The sequence below is a fragment of the Apodemus sylvaticus genome, chromosome 16 (assembly GCF_947179515.1).
Source record: "Apodemus sylvaticus chromosome 16, mApoSyl1.1, whole genome shotgun sequence".
Taxonomy (NCBI): domain Eukaryota; kingdom Metazoa; phylum Chordata; class Mammalia; order Rodentia; family Muridae; genus Apodemus; species Apodemus sylvaticus.
In genome coordinates, this window is record NC_067487.1 from 47,969,421 (window position 1) to 47,990,036 (window position 20,616).

The 20,616-nt window shown below is 47.3% G+C and overlaps 1 protein-coding gene across 5 annotated transcripts in view; it reads right to left on the reverse strand.

Annotated features, from left to right (window-relative positions):
- Window positions 1–15,677: 15,677 nt before the first annotated feature.
- Il6st (interleukin 6 cytokine family signal transducer) overlaps window positions 15,678–20,616 on the reverse strand; it is a 46,753-nt gene continuing 41,814 nt past the window's right edge. For all 5 annotated transcript variants that reach the window (XM_052159287.1, XM_052159284.1, XM_052159286.1 and 2 more), the window contains 2 exons: window positions 19,552–19,633; window positions 15,678–18,750 (listed from right to left, as the gene is read on the reverse strand). In XM_052159287.1, coding sequence (XP_052015247.1) covers window positions 18,010–18,750; window positions 19,552–19,633 — 823 coding nt within the window. In that variant the 3' untranslated portion in view covers window positions 15,678–18,009. The remainder of the gene's footprint in view (window positions 18,751–19,551; window positions 19,634–20,616) is intronic.

A 20,616-nucleotide genomic window follows, 5' to 3' on the forward strand; every position in this document is an offset into this window, starting at 1 on the left:
CCTTGTGCATGCCATGCCCCCAAAATAAAACAAGTCCAGTTTGTGGTTATCTGTGTGCTCGCTGGAGCACGGTCAAACCCCCAGAGGCCAGCCCCTTAAAGAAAACTGAGTCCTTCCCCACGTACCCCACCCACCCACCAGAAGCCATCCATTGGGGAGAGCTACACTTGAGCATCCTTATCACAATAACTTTTAAGACAACTTTGAAAAGTTCTCTTCCTTGGCTTTCTGTCTAGGCTGTTATTTCAGCATGGGGGAGGGGTCAGCTCTGAGTCTGCAGTCATCAACACATCACTGCAAAATCAAATGTAGCTTCCTTGCCCTTTGCAGTCAGTGGGAGCACGAATCACGGACTTCCACATGGTTTCTAGGGATGCCACAGATCACAGACATCCACATGGTCCCCAGCATCATGCACGTGCCGCGGACCTCAGCCTGGTCTCTGGCGGCAGAACAGACCACAGGCATCAGTGCTGCCCTCTGCCGCCGCCCGGCCACAGAGGCCAGGATGGCCAAGGCTCTCTGCAGCAGCACAGGCCAGGGACATTAACAGCAGTTTCAGGCGGCAGCACAGACCACAGGCATCCCGGTACCTTCGGTGCTAACACTGCTAACAAGGGCCTAAGGTGGCAGCACTACCTAGGCTCATCAACATGGCCCCCTGCGGCAGCCCGGCCCATGGGTACTAAGATGGACTCCTGCAGCAGCACAGACTTCAGTGGTCCACCTGGCCTGCACAGGCCTCGACGTCCCCCTGTCGTCAGTGCGAGCCACCAGGCACGACCTCTGAGCTTGCAGCCTGCTGGCTGAGACCAAGTGTCCTAGTGTATAGATGGATTCATCATTCTCCGCTGCGCACAGATCTCCACTTCTGCCATCTTTCTTTTCAATTTTCTGAATCCACTTTTGAAAAGCATCTCTCCATAAGACCTGCTTTTTATTTTTCATAGTTTTTCTGGAGCTGTTGTGGGTTCAGCAGACCCCTTTTCCGCAGCTGCGACTCCCTGGAGCACAGAGGTGGCTGCAGTCATCTTGGTTTTCTCCACCGCCTACTTCTTCCTTCTTTAATCTGTACATCTGGTGTGATGGTGCATGTCATTAATCCCAGCACTTGGGAGGCAGGCAGAGGCAGGAGGGTTGCTGTAAGTTTGAAGCCAGCCTGGTCTACACAGGAAGACAGCCATGATTCCAGAGGGTGGGCACATAGAATGAGTGCAGATGGGGCCGTGTGGTGGTCATAGAAAGAATGCTTGATGGCCACGACTCTCTAGGTCACCATTTCTTTGTTCCTCCTGCCAAAAATCCCATCTACTACAAAGACCTTTTTTCTTTTTCTTTTTTCCTTTTCCTCCTCTCCCTCATCCCCTCTCCTTCTCCCCTTCTCCCCTTCTCCCTCTCTTCCTCTCCCTCTCCTCCCTTCTTCCCTCCCTCTCTCTCCTCCCTCCCTCTTCCTTCCCCTTCCTTCCCTCCCTCTCCCTCCCTCCTTCCTTTCCTCTCTCCCTCCCTCCTTCCCTCCCTCTCTCCCTCTCTCCTTCCCTCCCTCTCTCCCTCCCTCCTTCCCTCCCTCTTTCCTCTCTCACCCCTCCTTCCCTCCCTCTCTCACCCCTCCTTCCCTCCCTCTCCCTCTCCTCCCTCCTTCCCTCCCTCTCTCCTCTCTCCCCCTCCTTCCCTCCCTCTCTCTCTTCCCTCCCTCTTCCTTCCTCCTTCTTTCCTCCCTCTCCCTCCTTCTCTCCCTCTCTCTCTTCCCTCCCTCTTCTTTCCTCTTCCTTCCCTCCCTCTCCCTCCTTCTCTCCCCTGATCCTGCCTCTCCCCCACTCCAAATCCAGCAGAATCTTCAAACGTCTTCTAGCTCCCTGGTCCCCCTATAGGTCTCACTTTGCTGACCCTAGCAGATGCTGTCCTATCCATCCTGCTGACTTGGAGCCAACAGCCAGTCTCTCTCCTTGTGTTCAGATCGGGTTCCTGGGAAAGTCTCTGGGTGCCTAGCGGGTCTGTGTCTCCTCAGGCTCTGGACCCCTCCAGCCTCTTGTCCCTTCCTCCCCTCTGCCTCTGAACATGCTAGCTCTGGCCTCTGACATCTTAAGAAGGAGATCTAGCTCCTGGGTCCTCACCACCGCCATCCACCTGACCACCCTCCTCAGAGGCCAGGCTGAGGCTTAAAACACACCCGCCCCACGCAGCAGGTTCTTCAGGGGTCTGGCCAGTTTGGGTGGTGTTTTTTGTTTGTTTGTTTGTTTTTGTTTTTTGTTTTTTGTTTTTTTGTAGAGAAAGAATGGCTTTATGGAACTTTCTAGAGGGATAGAAAGCAAATATCCAAATATCAGGCAAATATCCAGCCATTTTCCAAGGGTAATACCTCACATACCACACACAGCCATCCCGCTGTAAACTCTGCTCCGCTCTTTTATTACCTGTGGTAAAGGCTAATGCTACAGCTATTATTTTTGCCAGGCTCTGTGCTGGGGTTCTGAGCACTTCTCTGGGACTCTGTTTGATCTCTTACTGTGAGACACAAAGCATTATCCTTACAGATGGCAAACAGTGCTCAGAGGTCAAAGGGTATGGCCTGGGTTGTGTGACTTGGAAGTGGTGAGTTGGAACCCAGGCCTCTGACTGACTGCTTTTGTGTAGTAGGAGGAAATTCAAAAGCATTAAATGTCTGAGGTGATGATAATGCTGCTTATACTGTCTGATCATCATATTGTATCCATAGAAATGTGCTTCTGTACAATTTCTAAGAAAGACTATTAGGAAGAAAGAGGAAGGAGGGGAGGAGAAAGAAACAGCTGCTTGGTGCCCAAGAGAGAGAGAGAGAGAGAGAGAGAGAGAGACTAAAAAGCAGTGGTTCTCAACCTTCCTAATGCTGTGACCCTTTAATACAGCTTCTCATGCTGTGGTGACCCCAACCATTAAATTATATTTATTGCTACTTCATGACTGTAATTTTGTTACTTCTAATGCATCATAGTGAAAATATCTAATGTGCAGAATATCTGATATGTGACCCCTGTGAAGGGGTTGTTTGTGAAAGGGGCCATGACCCACAGATTGAGAACAACTGCTCTAGAGGGTCTCCTTTTGATGGGGTCATAGACCTCCCTCCCCCTCGGGGCCTCCCAGGCCCCTGGGGCTGACTTTAGAGGCAGCTGACTCAGGCAACGCTTCCATCAGGACAGGCGATGAGGCAGAAGGACCGTGTCCATGTTCACGGCACAAGAATGGAGCAAGAAGACCCAGGCTGCTCAGGACGGCTATAGCACGAAGCCCTGCGGCGATGTCAATCTGTGAGCATCCGACTTGGGTAGGGCAGAGAAGTCTGGTTGCAGGATGGACCTTTAGCATGATGGTTGGCCGGAGTCCACACATGACTTCCATTCCTTTTCTACTCCACTCCCTACTCCTTCCCAATCACCAACTTCTTCACCTCTCTGATGTTCCTAATCTCTCTTCAGCTCTCTCTGTCTTTTCTTGACTAACCTGTCCTTGATCCCCTGTGATCTCAGCCCTGATGGACAGCTCTCCATCTTCCACACCCAGGCTTTGGCAGTGTCTGTGTTCCTAGCCTCACCACCACCCCAATCTCCAGGTTCACTCTATTCCCCACCGAGCCCAGCACCCACATTTTTAGCTGCGCCCTAGAACTCTGTCCTGGGAATGAATGTGTGTGTCCAGGACATACAAACTCTTAATCTGTACACCCCTCAAATCCTCTCTTATATTTTCTTTTCCTGTTTTTCCTTTCACCTGACTTTGACCTCTGGAGTCTTGGAACCTTTATTCCCTTCCCCTCCACATTACCTAATGCTCACCAGTTTTTGGAAAAGCCTTTTCTGTCTCACCAGAGCTTAGGTTCCCCCTCTCACTGATCCTGTGACAGAGCCAGCCTTCAGAGCCTTCACAGAGCCTCCTCACTGCTCTTCCTGAGTTCAGAACTGCTTCCTCCCCAACTGGCTTCTGAAGGAGAGACACGTTCCTGTGAGCTCTGGCTCCACCTGCTGCAGCCTCTCAGTCCCTTTAGACTCACTGGTGAGGAACGAATGGATTAACATAAGAAGGAACGAAGTTTCTTCTAAGTTATTGGCTCACACAATGTGCTTTCAAATAATTAAGAGTATTTTCTGAGGGAACAAAGCCTGTTATTATGTATGTGTGTGCCTAGTGTGTGCAGGCGGGTGTGGGTGTCACAGCACATGTGCGCCTACTGTGTGCAGGAGGGCGTGGGTGTCACAGCACATGTGTACCTACTGTGTGCAGGCAGGTGTGGGTGTCACAGCACAAGTGTGCTTAGTGTGTGCAGGTGGGTGTGGGTGTCACAGCACATGTGTGCCTACTGTGTGCAGGCGGGTGTGGGTGTCACAGCACATGTGCGCCTACTGTGTGCAGGCAGGTATGGGTGTCACAGCACTTGTGTGCCTACTGTGTGCAGGCGGGTGTGGGTGTCACCGCACATGTGTGAACTTCATCAGGCAGCTCTGTGGGGTCTGTTCTGTTCTTTCATCTTCACAGCAGCTCAGAAGATCAATCCCAGGATGCCAGGCTTGCACAGCAAACCCTTTATCTGCTGAGCCATTTCATTATGATAGTACATTTTCATAAATTTAAACAACATAAATTAACTCTTTTAGAGTTGTACAGGTTGGAAGTCCAGCTGGGTCTATCTGGGCCAAAATTCAAGGGGTGGTCCATTCTGAAGGAGCAACCTAACCTTTCGTAGCTCCTTGAATGTGTCCTCCTTCTGTGGCTGTGACATCCTCAGGGCCACGTCCCTCTGCTTCCCCAAAGCCGCACCTTGCTCCGCCTGTTGGGCCTGCATGCTGATCGAGGCTTAGAGTTTATCTTATTGTTGGTACCCTACCTAGAAAACCTACACCTAGAGTAAAGCCGCTAAAACTCCCTAGCTCACACAAGGACCCAGGCCCAGCTGGACGGCTTTAGTTTTGTTTTGCAGAGACTGGCCTTCAGCCTTATTTGGGGAGCATGAAAGCACATCATCTACTTGGCAGGCTCCAAGGCCTGTGAGAGGGATGGAGGGATGCCGGGGGATGCCCGCTCCAAGGGCAGGGCTAAGCACGTTCATATCAATTCAAACTTCTAGATGGCCCACAGGACACACAGGTGAACATCCCAGCTAATGAAATGTTCAGAGCACTAGGAGAGCTGAAACCAGAAATGGGCGTGGTGTGGTGGTATATGGGCGTGGTGTGGTGGTATATGGGCGTGGTGTGGTGGTATATGGGCGTGGTGTGGTGGTATATGCTAGAAATCCCAGCAAAGCACAAGGAAGACGGGATAAGGAGAGTTTGAAGCTAACCTAGGGTACAGAGAGGTCTCTGCCTGGAAAAGCCAACCAACTGATGATTATTCCATCCATCTACGCATCCACCCATCCATCCATCCATCCATCCATCCATCCATCCATCCATCCGACTGACCAACCAGCCAGCCAACCAACCAGCCAGCCAGCTAACCCACCAACTACCCACCCACCCACCCAACCAACCAACCAATCAATCAACCAGCCAGCCAGCCAGCCAGCCAACCAACCAACCAGACAAACATGGCTAGACCATGGACATCTTCAGTTTCTGAGCTTCAAAACTGCTTTTGTAGGAAACATCTCAAAAGAGCACAGCCACAGTAATACAGCTGACCTTTTAAAACCGACAGTTTACTTAGACGAGAGGCTGCACATTTCTCTATGTGTCAGCATGTATTAAGGGCTTTATCCAGCCCCTTCCGAGATATGTTTATCCTCTAGGCTGCCTTGTCTTCCAGGAAATAAAAAGGAGTTCCAGGAAAAAATGACAGACTTGCTGGCTGTTGATTTCTACACACACTTGGTAACAGCCTCCTGGACTAGTGCCACAGGACATCCTTTTATCTCTTCATCGGGGGAAGGGTTGGAGGGGTGGGCATGCTCCACCCAAAAGCAATTGCCCTCAGACCTAGAACAGTATTTCCTTCTCATTTTCTAGGAGAGCCTCATTAGTCCTCCCCAACCCCAAATTAAAACCAGAAACAAGAACAACAAAACCTAATACAAAAATGTCTACATGAGGAACAAGGGATTCCTGCCTCCTGAGAATTCTTTGAAATACTCCCTGATGTCCTTGGCTGGGAAAGCCAAGGGGACAAACCTAGGTCAGTCCCATGAGCAAGCTCTGTGGTACCCGAGGCTCATTGCTACACAGCAGTATGGATACTTAAGGTTCCAGATGGTCACTGTCCCCATAAAAGCTGAATAGTCTGTCAGAGGCTAGACTTGGGTATAGCGGTAATGGGCTAAGCCACTCTGGCTTCAGGTGGGTTGCATGTACACACCTGCCCAGGAGCAATCTGGGTTCAAGAATGAAACACACACACACACACACACACACACACACACGCACACGCACACGCACACGCACACGCACACGCACACGCACACGCACACGCACACATACAAATTAATTTTTGACATGCCATGACTAGCTCAAAGGCTGGGGACTCCTAAACCTTCTCCTGCTAGCAAACGCTCCCCTTCAGTATTTCTGAGACTCCTAAACTGTCCCCTGCTACCCCAGGCCCAATCAGGGAAATGGCCAGTGGCCACTTCTTACCCGAATTCTTACATGGCTGGTTGGCTTTCTCTACTCTAGCTCTTTCGTCCGACCCTTCTCCCCCGAGTCATAGTGCAAGTTAGGTAAAGGCATGGGGGCAGATGTAAGCATGTGATACTAGGGATTGGGGAGAGGATTCAGGATCAGAGGGAACAGAACTGAGCCACACTGTAAGGTCACACCTACTCATATGCCCAGGACACTGGTGTTTTTTCAGTGTTGTCCCACACCCTGATGAATCCTCCCAACCAGTTGCTATACCTGTAGCCAATTAATAGTTGATCTCGTAACTGGTACGGGGCCTGATGGCTTGGTTGAGCCCCATGGTGGTTCATGACCTTTACAAGTATGGGAGACTCCAGAGGGTCTGCAGTGACTCAGACTAGTATGCAAAGATTACATTTAGAAAGCACTTTGCAGTGGTTCTCAACCTGTGAGCTGCAACCCCTTAGGGGAGGGAGTTAAATGACCCTTTCTTTCACAGGAGTCATATATCAGATATCCTGCATATCAGATATCCTGCATATTAGATATTTTTATTACAATGCATAGCAAAATTACAGTTATGAAGCAGCAATGAAATAATTTTGTGGTGCGTGTGTGGGGGTGGTTACCACCACATGAGGAGCTTTATTTAAAGGTTACAGCATTAGGGAGGTTGAGAACCACTGTGCTATAGCAACCAAGAATACAGACATACAGGAGCCTGTCTTAGTTAGGGTCTTACTGCTGTGAACAGACACCGTGACCAATGCAACTCATATAAGGACAACATTTAATTGGGGCTGCCTTACAGGTTCAGAGGTTCAGTCCATTATCATCAAGGCATGGCAGCATCCAGGCAGGCATGGTGCAGGAGGAGCCGAGAGTTCTACATCTTCATCTGAAGACTGCTAGCAGAATACTGACTTCCAGGCAGCTAGGATGAGGGTCTTAAAGCCCACACCCACAATGACACACGTACTCCAACAAGGCCACACCTACTCCAACAAGGCCACAGCTTCTAATAGTGCCACTCCCTGGCCGGAGCATATACAAATCATTGCAGAGCCTATTAGGGTTCCTAAGAGGCACGTGTAGCAAGATTTGTGTTAAGCTGGAGTTCCTAAGGCAAAAAGTGGCAAGAGTGATTTTGAGCTCCTGGAATCTTTACAACTTGAACTACACAGTTCATCAAAGGGAGGACAGGGTTCAGGTGATCTCACTGTGCCCACTACTTTAGAGGGAGATCTCATGGGCTTGGAATGGTTCTAGCAGCTTCCCTAGAAGATGGCCAAGGCTGCCTACAGGTAAAGACAAGAGGGTGACTGGTAACCTCACGTTGCATTGTAGGCTTACTGGTGTCTTACAAGGTATAGAGTATTTAGACTTGGATAGATCTGGGGTGAAGTACACTTAGCTCCTGGAATACTAAGAACAGTGGGCATCAGTGGATGGATGTGAAGAGAGTGGTATAAAGAATTAAGTTTGTCTCAAGGGTGGACAATTATTGTCCCCTTCCCCAAGTATGTTTATTTCTCATCTAAAAGAAGTATATCAGAGGTAAAGATTTTTCAGTTTGGGGCCCTTGCATTAGCTACCGGTAACTAATGGAGAGTCAGGGTCTGTGGTATCAGCCCAGAGCCTTTTGATCCTCCCCACTGACTGCCATTAGTAGTGACAAAAGATTTTACCCAGGCATCTGGAAGGCAATGGTTGCTAATGGTCCTACTTGGCTATGGCAAAGCATGTTATTCAATCAGCATGCCAGGCATATCCATAGATGTAACTGTAGCATGACTATTATGGGTGCAACCAGTTCCTTTCAGATTAAATTTAAGGCCCACTCTACAGGAGGTACAGTGTTTGGGACTGTCGGCCCAGGCAACAACCATGCTAGGGCAATGATAGGCCCTAGTAGGGAGGGATGGAGTGTTATGAAGTTCTGTCATGTGTCATGATGTAGCTTTTGTGCTCTTGAAGTCAGATCACTGGGGCTGCCCACATGAGACCCTCACATCTGGCGAGGAGGGGAAGAAACTGGTTATTGTTGCCTGTATGTAAGTCGCCTGTGTTTCCATAACTCCTTCCTCATCACGCTGCTGTAAATCACAAACTCATTAATTCATCAGACTGGAACTGGGTGGAATAATTTCTTTAGTCTTTTGCTGCCTTCTTTGGGGTGAATGTAAATAGACTCCCCAGGAAAATTTGTGAAACATGTAGTTGTGTCACAGAGAGTCAACCTCGAAGCAGCATCAAACTACTTCATCGTGTGACTGGGGCTCCTAATTTGTTCTCACCACTGAGCCAGGTGAATGTGGGATGCGATTTGATTGTCTGTCTCATCTCAAGATGAGTTTTCTCCTTAGGGACACAGGTGCACAAGGCAGTGACTCTTTCCATGAATGAAAGCAAGACAAGCCCTTGGTACAGTTTTCAGCGTTCATCTTTGTCTTCATTTGAGAGTGTCACAGTCTTCTCAGATATCCACACTAGTGTCCTTTCTAGTTACCACTGGAGAACGCAGTGAGTTCTGGTTGGTTGCTGGCCTGCCCATCGGGACTTTGGTTGACTGAGTTATTATAGCTTACTGCTTAGTGAAAGTGGGCGGAGCTGGCCTAGCTTGTTTTAAAGGTGGGTCCTCTGAGAGCTGTCCTGCGCCTCAGGGGCCTGTATAGTATCAAAAACAGAGTTTCCTGGGCTTGCTGGTGAACAACTTTAATATTAGCATGGAGTCAGGTGGAGCTCTGTGAGTCTGAGGCCAGCCTGATTGACACAGAGTTACAGGACAGCCAGGACTCTGTGGCGCCTTCACACAGTGTATCTTTTGGCTGTAACTTTTTTTTTTAACTTGTCAATGAATAAGATTTATTATTAAAAAGAGAAAATACACACATGTATTATATTTTAAAACCAGGATCTTCTCATAAAATTACTGAGATCAATTTTCCGTTTTGCTTTTGGCTTCTGTGAGATACTGTGTAATTTCTTCATTTTTGAGCAAAACTCTGTATTATTTATCATACCTTAGTTTTCTTCTGAGCTCTGATTTTTAATGTAAATAAAATTCATCAAAAGTCATGATGATGATTCTACCACTTGAACTATTTGTAAGAAATCATTCTGACTTGTAATATTTTCAGACGCACTTTACTGTGTTGGGGAAAAAATTTAAAAATGTACTATATCTCCCAATGTCATAACAAGGGCCATCCAGTTCTAATTAAGACAGACAGATTACATTTTTAAAGGTTTTAATATGTTGTTTTTGAAAGAATTGGGTGAGACTCTAACTAGGGAAAGTTGAAAGTGTTTATGACTTCTTGGAATCACCCAGTGTTAAGACATTTTTGTGGGGAAGGACAGTTCATGCTGTTGAACTCGCCATGAACTTGCTAGCTGCTGTCATTTGTGTCTGACATACTATGATTACAGGTGTGCACCACCGGATGGGCTTAGGGCTCCTGTGAATTGAACAAAATAGCCACCAGTTCTAATTAGAGCTGTAAATATTTCATAAATGACTAGCACTTCTATAAATTCCAAGAGAATGATGCTGACATTATGTTTTATTACACATTTAATGAAACATTCTTTTATATCAGTTTCATAATTTTTTTCCCTTGGCTTGCTAGCAGTAGTTGTTTTATTCACATTAAGTATATTTTTATAGGTCCCTGAAAAAAACATGACAGCCTTGGAGCTGGCCTCTGGAGCTGAGTGTTAAAACAGGCACACCCAACTAACGATGAGTCAGCAATCCCTTTGATGGCCAGCTCGACTTAGATGTGATCTATGAAGCAAGTGGGGTGTGTGCATGTGTGTGTGTGTGTGTGTGTGTTTGTGTGTATGTATTTGTGTGTGTGTGTGTGTGTGTATTTGTGTGTGTGTGTGTGTGTGTGTGTGTGTGTGTGTGTGTGTGTGTTATTCCCTTGGAGGCAGGTGATTTTTGGAAGGCATGGGTCAGGGTTCAGCTGTGTCAAGGTGAGAAGCAGGAAGTTAGCCACTAGGTTGTCAGGATCCGGGCAGTTTTCCAAATGGAGCCAGTGGCCCACTTGAGTGTTAAATGTGGCACCTAGACAGGCACTCCATGAGCCCTGGAAGTTTGGTGAACTGAGGTTCAGTGAGTTTGTCACTTTGGATGATTCCAAGGGGCATCAAGTGATCATCACCTGGGCCCCTCCTTTGTTCGCCTGGTCACTGTCATCGCAAATAGAGGACTGTGCCTGCTCTGTCACCATTTGGAAGGCCGCTTTGGCTTTTTAACAGAAGTGAGGTCAGGGATGGTCTCTTAAGTTCACCCAGAAACAAATCAGGAGACAAATCCAGGTTCAGCGACTGACAGGCCTGCCCCAGGTGGAACGGGTAAGGGAGCAGGAAGCATGGTGGGATGGGAAGACCCCTGAGCAGACCCCAGCTCCTGCACGATTCAGGGAAGACTGTGAAACTGCTCCTTGGGCAGATCGCTCGGCTTTGCTGAGACCATGCCTGCAGGGTGTGTGAGCCCCTTCAGCGGCCACAGAGCACCCGGGCGGGCTGCCAGACTCAACCAAGTGCACTCAGATTAGTTTACCAATCCTTGTCCTCAGTTCTGGAATGGCCCATTCTGCAGTTTTTAAGGCAGACCATAGTTGCTGGAAGCATCGGTGTTGAGATAAGCAATTAATGAACCTCAGACCTGCTGACCGCCCACCTGTGGCTTAATAATTTCCTAAGCCTTGTTTATTTAAATCTGAAAGGTGGGGAAATAGACTCACCCCCTGTGACAGAGAGACGAAAGCCAGTGTGGACAGTGCTGGCTGGGTTCGGCACACAGCAAGCGCTCCATGAACAACGGCAATGTTTTTGTTTTTCCATCTCAAGCAGGGCGAGGGTCTGAAAGGTTGTACCTGGTCTGCTGACCTTCCAATGCCCCAACTCTTTCTAAGTATGGCTTTGCACTATTCTTAGCTTCGGGGTGGGTCTCTGACTAAAAAGGGTTGAACTCAGGAAGGTGTAGAGCAGTTGTTACTGAGAACACATTTTCCCCGCTCCCCCAATCCCGTTGATGTCACTTTCCCTGTCAGCATCCATGAGTGGAGATAGGATTGTTCAGGTCAGAGGGACTCAGAACCTTGGAGAAGGCCAGTCATTTTGGGAGGTGTGTGTGTGTGTGTGTGTGTATTGTGTGTGTGTGTTGTGTGTGTGTGTTATACATATGACTATAATTGGGACAGGTGTGGCTTGTATGTTGTATGACTGTCATTGGGAGATGTGTGGACTGTTTTTCAGCTCCTTGCCATCAGTAGTAAGTGAAGACCCCCTGTCTCGGGTGCATACTGTGGTCCCTGCTGCTAGCTTTACTCCCCTGAGCGCTATAGATGGCCTTGTTGGCTTTGGCATGGGCCCTGACATCAAGACCTTCCTGGGTGCTGCCCTAGGGAGGAAGCGGCCACAGGACCACAGGACCAGTGGCGAAAGCTGTTTAGATATATCCAGAGTCCCACAGCTCGTTTGCTGCCTCAACTCGCCGCCCCCATGCCCAGGCTGGCTGCCTCTTTCTCAAGAGTCTTGGTCTGATTGGTCAGTCGTGCCTGATGTCTTTGCTGTCCCATTTTTCTGTTGCTCTCAGCCCCAGAGCTGAGACGTTACCCAGATGTCACCCAGAGCAAAGAATCATTCCCAGATACCTCATCTCCTCTGGTCTACTTATCCCTCAAATGCTGGAATGTCCTTCTCAGAGTCAATAAATTGGAGAACCTAGAACATCCCCCTCTCTCCTGTGGTGATGGCCCCACCCAAACACCCACACTGAGCCCATGCACGGAAGAACACGTATGTAGTTTGTGGAAGAATATTTTATATTCCTTTAAGAGAAAACAAGCAGTAGGATGCTGTACAATCCTCAGTAGGGTGACCATTTCCCTCCAGGGAAACAGGATGACAATCATTCTGAAAGCAGGGAGGACTTCTGTCCACGCACCCACTGCAGTCAGCTGGGAGACAAAAGGCAGGTTAGGCATCTAAAGCCTGGAGCGGGTCTGGGACTTAACCTTCCAACGTGAAGGTTTTATATAAACCTCACTATAGATCTGAAGGGGTGAGATTCACTTCCTGACTAGGTTGCGATGATGACCCATCGTGTTTAGGTAAGACCTCAGTAGTTAGTTGGGACCTTTACTTACCCTAGCTGACTTAGCTTTAGGGCGAGGCAAACATGGACACTACAGCAGCACAGGCACAGAAGAGCCACAAGGTGGCGCAGTGCCTCTGTATTTGGTCCCTGAGCAAATTCACAAGGGACTATGCACTGGGGAGGGAACATGCTAGAATTCCAGAATTTACGTAGGAAATCTGCAACCTGTAAGCTACTGTCATGTCTTCTGTTATTGAGGCCAACATTCACTGTGTGCCAGTTTATTCTAACTCCTATTGCATTATGATTAAAAGAGCATTAAAAAAGTCATAAAACCCTCATAAAATATCATCTATACTAAGACCCGTGTTAACCAACCCCAGTACTGACAAATGCAGAAATGCCATACACAATGATAGTGGTGAGTGCAGACAGAAAAGACAACAGTTTCTTTCTCAAATTTATTTAAAGGATTAGAGCTGATACAGTAAGACATTTATGGCAGAGTCAACATGAAGTGGTAGCTTTGGTTATACTCAGCACATGCAGCTTACTACAGAGGTAACACGCAGGAGAGCTTCCCGTGGGAAGCAGCATGGGCGGTGCTGGTGGGGGAGGGGGAGGGGCGCTAAAACAGTAGGCAAGGCAGAGAGAGCTGTGCTCGCACGGAGTCCAGCTAAGAGCAAAGACATAATAAGGAGCCATGCCTAATGCCTACTGCTGCACCAGGCTAACAAAGTACACTTTAGAGTACATTACACACAAACGTTAAGGCTACAGTTTCCAAACCCCTCTGTAGCATCCCTTCATTTCTGACACATCACATTCTTCTATTTATGTAACAGTGTTTGCAGTCTGTAGTCATCAGACTAAGCTGGTGATCACAGGACCAAGGGTCTCTACCCAACCAGCCTGGTGCATTTTCATCCCGATCCCTCACCAGTGTTGACAACTGGCTAATTAAAAACAAACAAAACTGACCAGTCTGTGGGAGCTTACAGGCAGCAAAAAGCCCTAAAAAAGTTAGAGCGAGTAACTCAACACCCGGGAGCCAGCTGTCACCTTTTTATCTTTAACGGAGTGAGCATATGCTAATCTGCATGTGACAGGAAGACAAACCAGGAACCTGAGAGATAGTACATCTGGCTTGAGAAAAAATCTGTCTATGAATTATGTATATAGTTAGCCATTTGATGGCTGTGTTTTCTAACTCATAGAAAGGCACATTTAAAAATGTAATCTCGCCTGGGCAAACCTTACAGCAGTCTGTACCTACAGCCGAAGAAAGCTAGCCCAGGAGGTTATTTTTAATAATTGACCTTTGCTTTTTTTTTTTCAGCTCGTTGATTCTACATATCTCGTTAAAAACTTTACTAGACAGAAGTTGTGTTAAAAACTTGCTTTCAAAAGAAACTCAGTGACACGAAACAGAAGAATGTAGGCTGAAGTCTACTGGCTTGTTCTACTTAATATATGTCTCTAACAATGAGAATCCTATGATTATTAGGTCTAAGTTTACGCCATTGTTTACTTTGTGGCTAGAAAAAAGAGACAGCGTTAAAAATAGTATGTGATGTCTAAGTGTACGTTATCAGTCCCACTTTTAACAGCTTCCACAGTGTCCCACATATATAGTGGAAACTTAAAGGTCCTTTGGAAAGTCAGCTGTGTGGGACGGTGTTCTGCTAAAGCAGGCACGAGAAGGAACGTTTTTTGCTGAAGTAGACACAGGAGAAAGGATGTTTTGCTAAAGCAAGCACAGGAAAGGTCACGTGATGAAGGATTCTGTTAATGACAGGCATGTCATTGCCTCCCGTGTGAGCTCCATTTGTTGGGACTCCATAGAGAGAAACACACCAAAAACTTTCTGGTGGCGCTCTGGTGGCTTCTTACAGCTTCCTTGGAGTGATGTCAGCTGATGCAGACTCACGTACAAGACACATGGTGAGACCAGACCGTGGACACATGACATTTGGAGGGAGTACAGACAGGACTCAATGGACACTCGTCGGCCTGGCTTGCTTGCATATCTACGTTTTGTTGCTAGAGGCACAGCTCAGAACATCTCCTAGTTCTTCCTGCTGACTTGAGCTGAGGCTGAGGCCTGACCATTCTTGCTAGGCCGTGCCCTGGCTGCTGCTATCCCGGCTCTACCGAACTGGACTGCTGGTGTATCCGTGAAGTGTTTGCGAGTGGATCGAGCTACCACTGCTGACCTGTGAACTGAACTGCTGATTTCCTGACAATGCAGACAGGATTTACTCCAAAGAACCATTTCTAAACAGGTCCACCTCTCCCCTCCCCCGTATCCTTTCTTTTCTACTCCCTCTGGTAGGTGGTGGGCTAGAAGGAAGGTTAAAGCATTTAAGAACCGTTATTAAAATTAGGGTTGAGAAAAAAAAATCAAAAGCTACAATCCAGTAAGCTCCTCTACCTCTTTAACCCTTTCAGTTCACAATAAGAACTACGGTCTTGCCAGACAGTGGCACATCAGGCAGGTGTGGATCCAGGACAGTCAAGGCCACATAGAGAAACCCTGTCTTGAAAAACCAAAACACCACAGAATCAAAAAAAACAAAACCAAAAAAACCCGAAAAAGCCCTACATCCTGGATGAGCTGATGATCACAGCTCAGGAGCTGTGCAGACTGAATGAACTGTAGCTGGGAGGGAGGGGGGAGGGGCTGGGAGGGGGAGGGAGGGGGAGGGTAGGGGAGGGAGGGGGGGAGGGGAGGGGTTGGGTTGCACTTTTCCTACTTCTGCTTCTCTGAGTCCCTACTGCTTTCAAAGGACTAAGACGTTTTGTTGGAGCAGAAGACTGAGAATGTCTGGTAACAGCCATCCAGCATGAAACCCTCCTTGTTCTTTCAATCCTAAAGAGGCAACTGCATTAGAAGCAGTGAACTAGTTTTGGCCACAGACGGGCTGTTTTCGGATGTGCCTTAAACTACATTTTTACACATGAAAGAATAAAAGACCATGTACAGAACTAGCTTTATTAGATTGGTTTTACATAAAGAAGCCCGATTAGTTTCTCTGCCTACCTAAAATACAAGGTACATGCATCCAGATTATTCTAAAACATGCTGCAGCAAAGTCTGTATTTAAGATGAATTTTAAGATTGTTTTTTTTCTCTTAGAGCAAAGAAAGGTGTTCCATTATACACCTGCTGAAGGAATGGTCACGTGGTGAGCACACACCGTCCCTGCTGGCGGAGGCCCAGCTCGCTGGGACACTTTCTGCGTGGGATCTGACATGCAAGCTTGCTTCCAGGAGGTCCTTCCTTCAGTGATCTCTACGCCCATTCCTCAACTCACACCGGGTAACTGCCCTGCCCCAGTATAGACTCCACAGCAATGTGCACAGCACCACTGACTGATATGAGGAAAGTTACAGCTAAACATAGATGAGTCACATGACCAGACTGCTGTGAGAAAATGAGAAATTTAGCAAGTGTTAATTTCCCGGCAGATATAAACATGGAAAATCCAGTCCTGCCTGGGGCCAGGCTCTGATGTCCAGCATGAGTGGCGATGGAGCCGGCCTTGTAGTGTGGATTCTGGTCTCTCTGACCCTGACCTGGCCTCCCTGTGCCTGACTTCCACCATTTCTCTTTACTTCCGGCATTTTAGCGATTCCAGGCTGGGTTCCCCAAGAAGGCAACTGAACATACCAGAGCACGCACTGTCTCACGCGGGTATACATGTGAAAGAACTCAGAAAAGGATTACTCAGTATAAAAATACAAATGATAACACATCAGCAAGTAGAAGATAAACAACCTTCTGAGAGTAAAAGGTGAAACTGCATCCAATTAAGTGCATATCAACTCCTCAGGCGCTGTGTGCTACCGGCTATAAATGATTTAACTGAAACTTTAAATCCTTTTCCTGTGAGCACACTTGGTGGTAATCAGCCACTATTGCGCTCCGCCAATTCCAGTCCACCCAGAAAGTTAGGCACAAATACGTTAATGGCTTTAGTGATAAACACTGGATGCCTGGGCTATCCCTTAATAAAGCAACTGGAAGGGATAGGTTTAAGATAGTCCTAAATTATGTGAAAACTCTACCTCATAAATGGCAATTATAAAAAAATACCTGGTTGGGTGTGTGGCAGCACACCCCCAAAGTCCCAGACACTCAGGAAGCTGGGACAGGAGGATCACTTGAGCCTAGAGAACAGAACGGGATGTGTAGATGAGTAGCTCAGGGGTAGACTGCGTGTCCAGCATGTACAAGGCTGTGGGCTCAGTGCCCGCCCAGCAAGCTAGCAAAGCCCTTATGGCTTCGTCAACTCTGTAGGACTTCTGCCACTGTGGTGGTCACTGACATCCGGGTGTGTGTTTTGGGACTGCCTGAGGCTCTGGGCAGTGCCACCCTTCAGCAAACACCTTACTATTCTTGAAAATAAAAACAAGGTGGAGTCAATTAAAGTAATTTAATATTGAAGACATTCTGGATAAAGTGCTTCCTCAACCAACCTCTAGAATCATCTGTTCCTGGTGTGTTTATGTATGTTCAGAAAATGTCAACAACTTAAGTCTTTAAAAACAGCAATTTTTTAAGCCGAGCAGTGGTGGTGCATGCCTTTAATCCCAGTACTCTGGAGGCAGAGGCAGACAGATCTCTGTGAGTTTGAGGCCAGCCTGGTCCACTATAGGGTTGATGAAACTGACTTTGAAAGACATTCTCAATAATGAACATATTTTTGTGAGGTTTTAGGTGAATATAAGAAAATGGGTGCTTCTATGTTGCTTATTTTTAAAGTTCATTCTTTTCTTCAGTAAAAACTGGTGGCATTGATACCAACAGCAAGGAGTAGGCCTATATTCCCTAATTATAGACCTGGAAAGGAACCACCCCTCCTCTCTTTCTTTTTCTAGATGACACAATCTGGACAGTCCGCCCACGGCACTTTTAAATGGCGCTATTGGCTGAGGAGGTTCACACCTTTGCTCCTGCACGTGGATGACAGTCTCATCAAAGCCGGCACAGCTGCAGGACGCCGTGGCTCTTTGAATCCCCCGTTTTCTGTGTAGCAAAACAAAAGCTTTATAAACTCAGACACACTTAGTTTCCGGCAGTGCAAACATCCTGAAACAGTGCAGAGTCCCCTGGCTATACAGAGGATACAGTCAGTTCATGTAGTGCTTGAAGGAGAATCCAGACATTCTGGAATGGAGATGGCCCAGTTGTGACTCTGTCCTTAAAGGCAATGATTATCTTCAGGAGTGAAGATCAGCTCTCATCTGAAGTCACCGTGTTTCAGCTTTACTCTGCAGTCCTGCTGAAGTCGCACAGCAGCCAGTCCTTCACTGCGGCATGTAGCCACCTTGCCTTACAGTCTGTGGCAAGTAACTTTTGGGAATTTCTTCATCGATCACTGTCTCCATTCCAACAGATTCAAATCTCTCTATCTGTCCGTCAGTCCCTGTGCCGAGAGCGTCTGCTGCAGAACCTTCCTGAAACAGCCTGCGCTGCTCAGATCCACAGGGCTGCGAAAAGGGATCCGAGAGCTGCTGCCGTCTCAGTCTGACAAAATCCTCCTCGCTGCCGGGCGGAACCTGGCCTGACCTTTCAAAATGTGAGATATCTGTAGTGGCTTCCAACTGACCGCAGTTCTGTGTGAAATACTGTTGCCGGGGCAAGATCTCCTCCCCGCTGTCCACAGGACCCACCAGCTGCAGGTCTTCCGGCCGCTCCTCGGAGTCCAGCAGGGGCTGGGTGGACTCAGACCTTGAGAACACCTGCACTGAGGGGACCTGGTGCCTGTAGCCGCTGTGCACCACGGTGGAGTACTGCACCGTGCTCGCGGTGCTCTGAGCAGACTCGGTCTCCTCGCTGCTGGAGATGCTGGGCCTGGAAGAGGACATGCACGAGGACCCCCCGATGCCGCTGCTGTGCCCTTCCGTGCTCAGTTTCTCCTTCTTGAACAGGTCCAAGGACTTCAGGTCATCTGGACAAGGCTTTTTGTTGTTTGCCTCTATTTCCACAACACTCACGTCTGTGAAATTGCCGTCTGAGTACATTTGATCTTTGGAGTTAAAATTGTGCTGGAAAGAGAAAAATGAATGGTCACTCTGGCATATTTCAGCTTTTTAAATCATTGAGCCATCTCTCTGAGCCCCACATTACAGCTTGTTTAAATTTTAAGGGCTAGTGCATCTTTGAAGCTTTTTAGTGACTTCCAGGGGTGAGACTCAGCCATCTCAAGGAGTCTCTGTAACCAGCTGAATGCAGATACATAAAATAACCAAGATCTGGATCAGGCTGAATTTCCAGTTTCCAAATTAATATTGTTATAAGCAAGTAGGCTATAAATAGTACTGAATATTTCATATCTACAGTAGGCAGCCTAGAATTAAACAGTTAAGAAAAAATATGAAAACATTAAAAACTCAAACTTGAATAAATGAGGTTTGGCAAACTTTATGAGGTTACAGGTATAACCTCAGAGTTAAGTTTAGGATTATTAGGGTAAACGGAAGGCTTTCCCCTCTAGGGTCTGTCAAGTGTGAAGAGTCTAGTGCAGTTCCCAGATCTCATCTGCAGGGTGAGGGTAGCAGACATTAGCTAGGACTTAACATCCCGTCACACACCCATGTGTAGCAGGTCCTCAGTTTCCATTTTCGACAAAGTATTTGCTGCGTGCACTGAGCAGTGTGAGGAACATCTGCACAAATGTTCTAGGACGGACAGACAGACAGACAGACAGACAGTGTGCTGGAGTGAGGAGGGATTACCTACGATTTTCACAGCTGCCGTCTGCATCCTGCTTCCTTTTCATTCAGCCTAAACATCCTTTGGTTAAACTCTATCAATGAATCCTAGTCAATGAGAAGACAGTATCTTACCCTGGGTGGGGTGTGAGGTGACCACTGGGCGATGTGACTCTTTGAAGGATCTGGAACATTAGGCCAGATGTGTTTTTTGATTCTGAAGGGAAAAGAAGCAAGGTATATGTAGAACACTCGTAACAATACAAAGACTTTAACTTTCAAGTAAGAGCACCCAGTCTGAAAATTACATAAAAGTGGTATCTAACGGACAACAAGTAAAATCTGATAAACTTGGTTTTTCCACAGAAGACAAGACGTCACCGGGGAGAGCAGAAGCACCCTCATGCTGTAAACCAACAGTTGGGACGCTGCAGCAGCAACAGCCGCTCAGGACCAACATGGGCGCTAGAAAACCCAATCTCAAAATATCAAAGGTTAAAAAGGAACACACACAGTTCAGGAAAACAGAAATGAGAGCCTAGAGGTAAATACATTTATTTGAAAAGAAGCTATTTTCAACATCAATAGAACTAGATTGGTGGGGGCAGAAACTTGACGCTGATTTATGTCATGTCCCCACATTAATTCAGAATGGATTACAGATGTTAGAGCTAAAATTACCAAACTTCTAGAAGAAAACATAACCCTGGGTTAGGCAGATTTCTTAAAGAGAGTACAAAATGCAAGAACCAGAAGAAAAGCCTGGGAAAGGAACTTCTAAATTGAAAACTTCTGCTTCCCCAAAATCATAGTTAAGGAAATAAAATACAGAAACTGGGACAAAATTTGCAAAACATGTATTCGACAAAAATGTTTGTTTCTAAACAAAAAGAACATTTACAACTCAATATTAGCAAAAAACCAAAAACAACAACAAAAACCACCCCAATTTAAAACTGGACAAAGGGCTTTAATAGATAAAGCACAGCAAGCCGGTGACTCATGAGGAGAGGCGCAGCAGTCGGGGTGGGGTGAAAGCCGAGGCCTGCAAGCCTGCTCAGTCTCAGAACAACCAAACTGAAGGAACGCCTGGGGACCAAGTGCTAACGAGGAGGGGCACTTGCAAGATGGCGGAGACCCTGAGACGCCTGGGACTCTTTATTTTTTTCTTGTGGGGCTGGAAATGGAACCTAGAGCCCT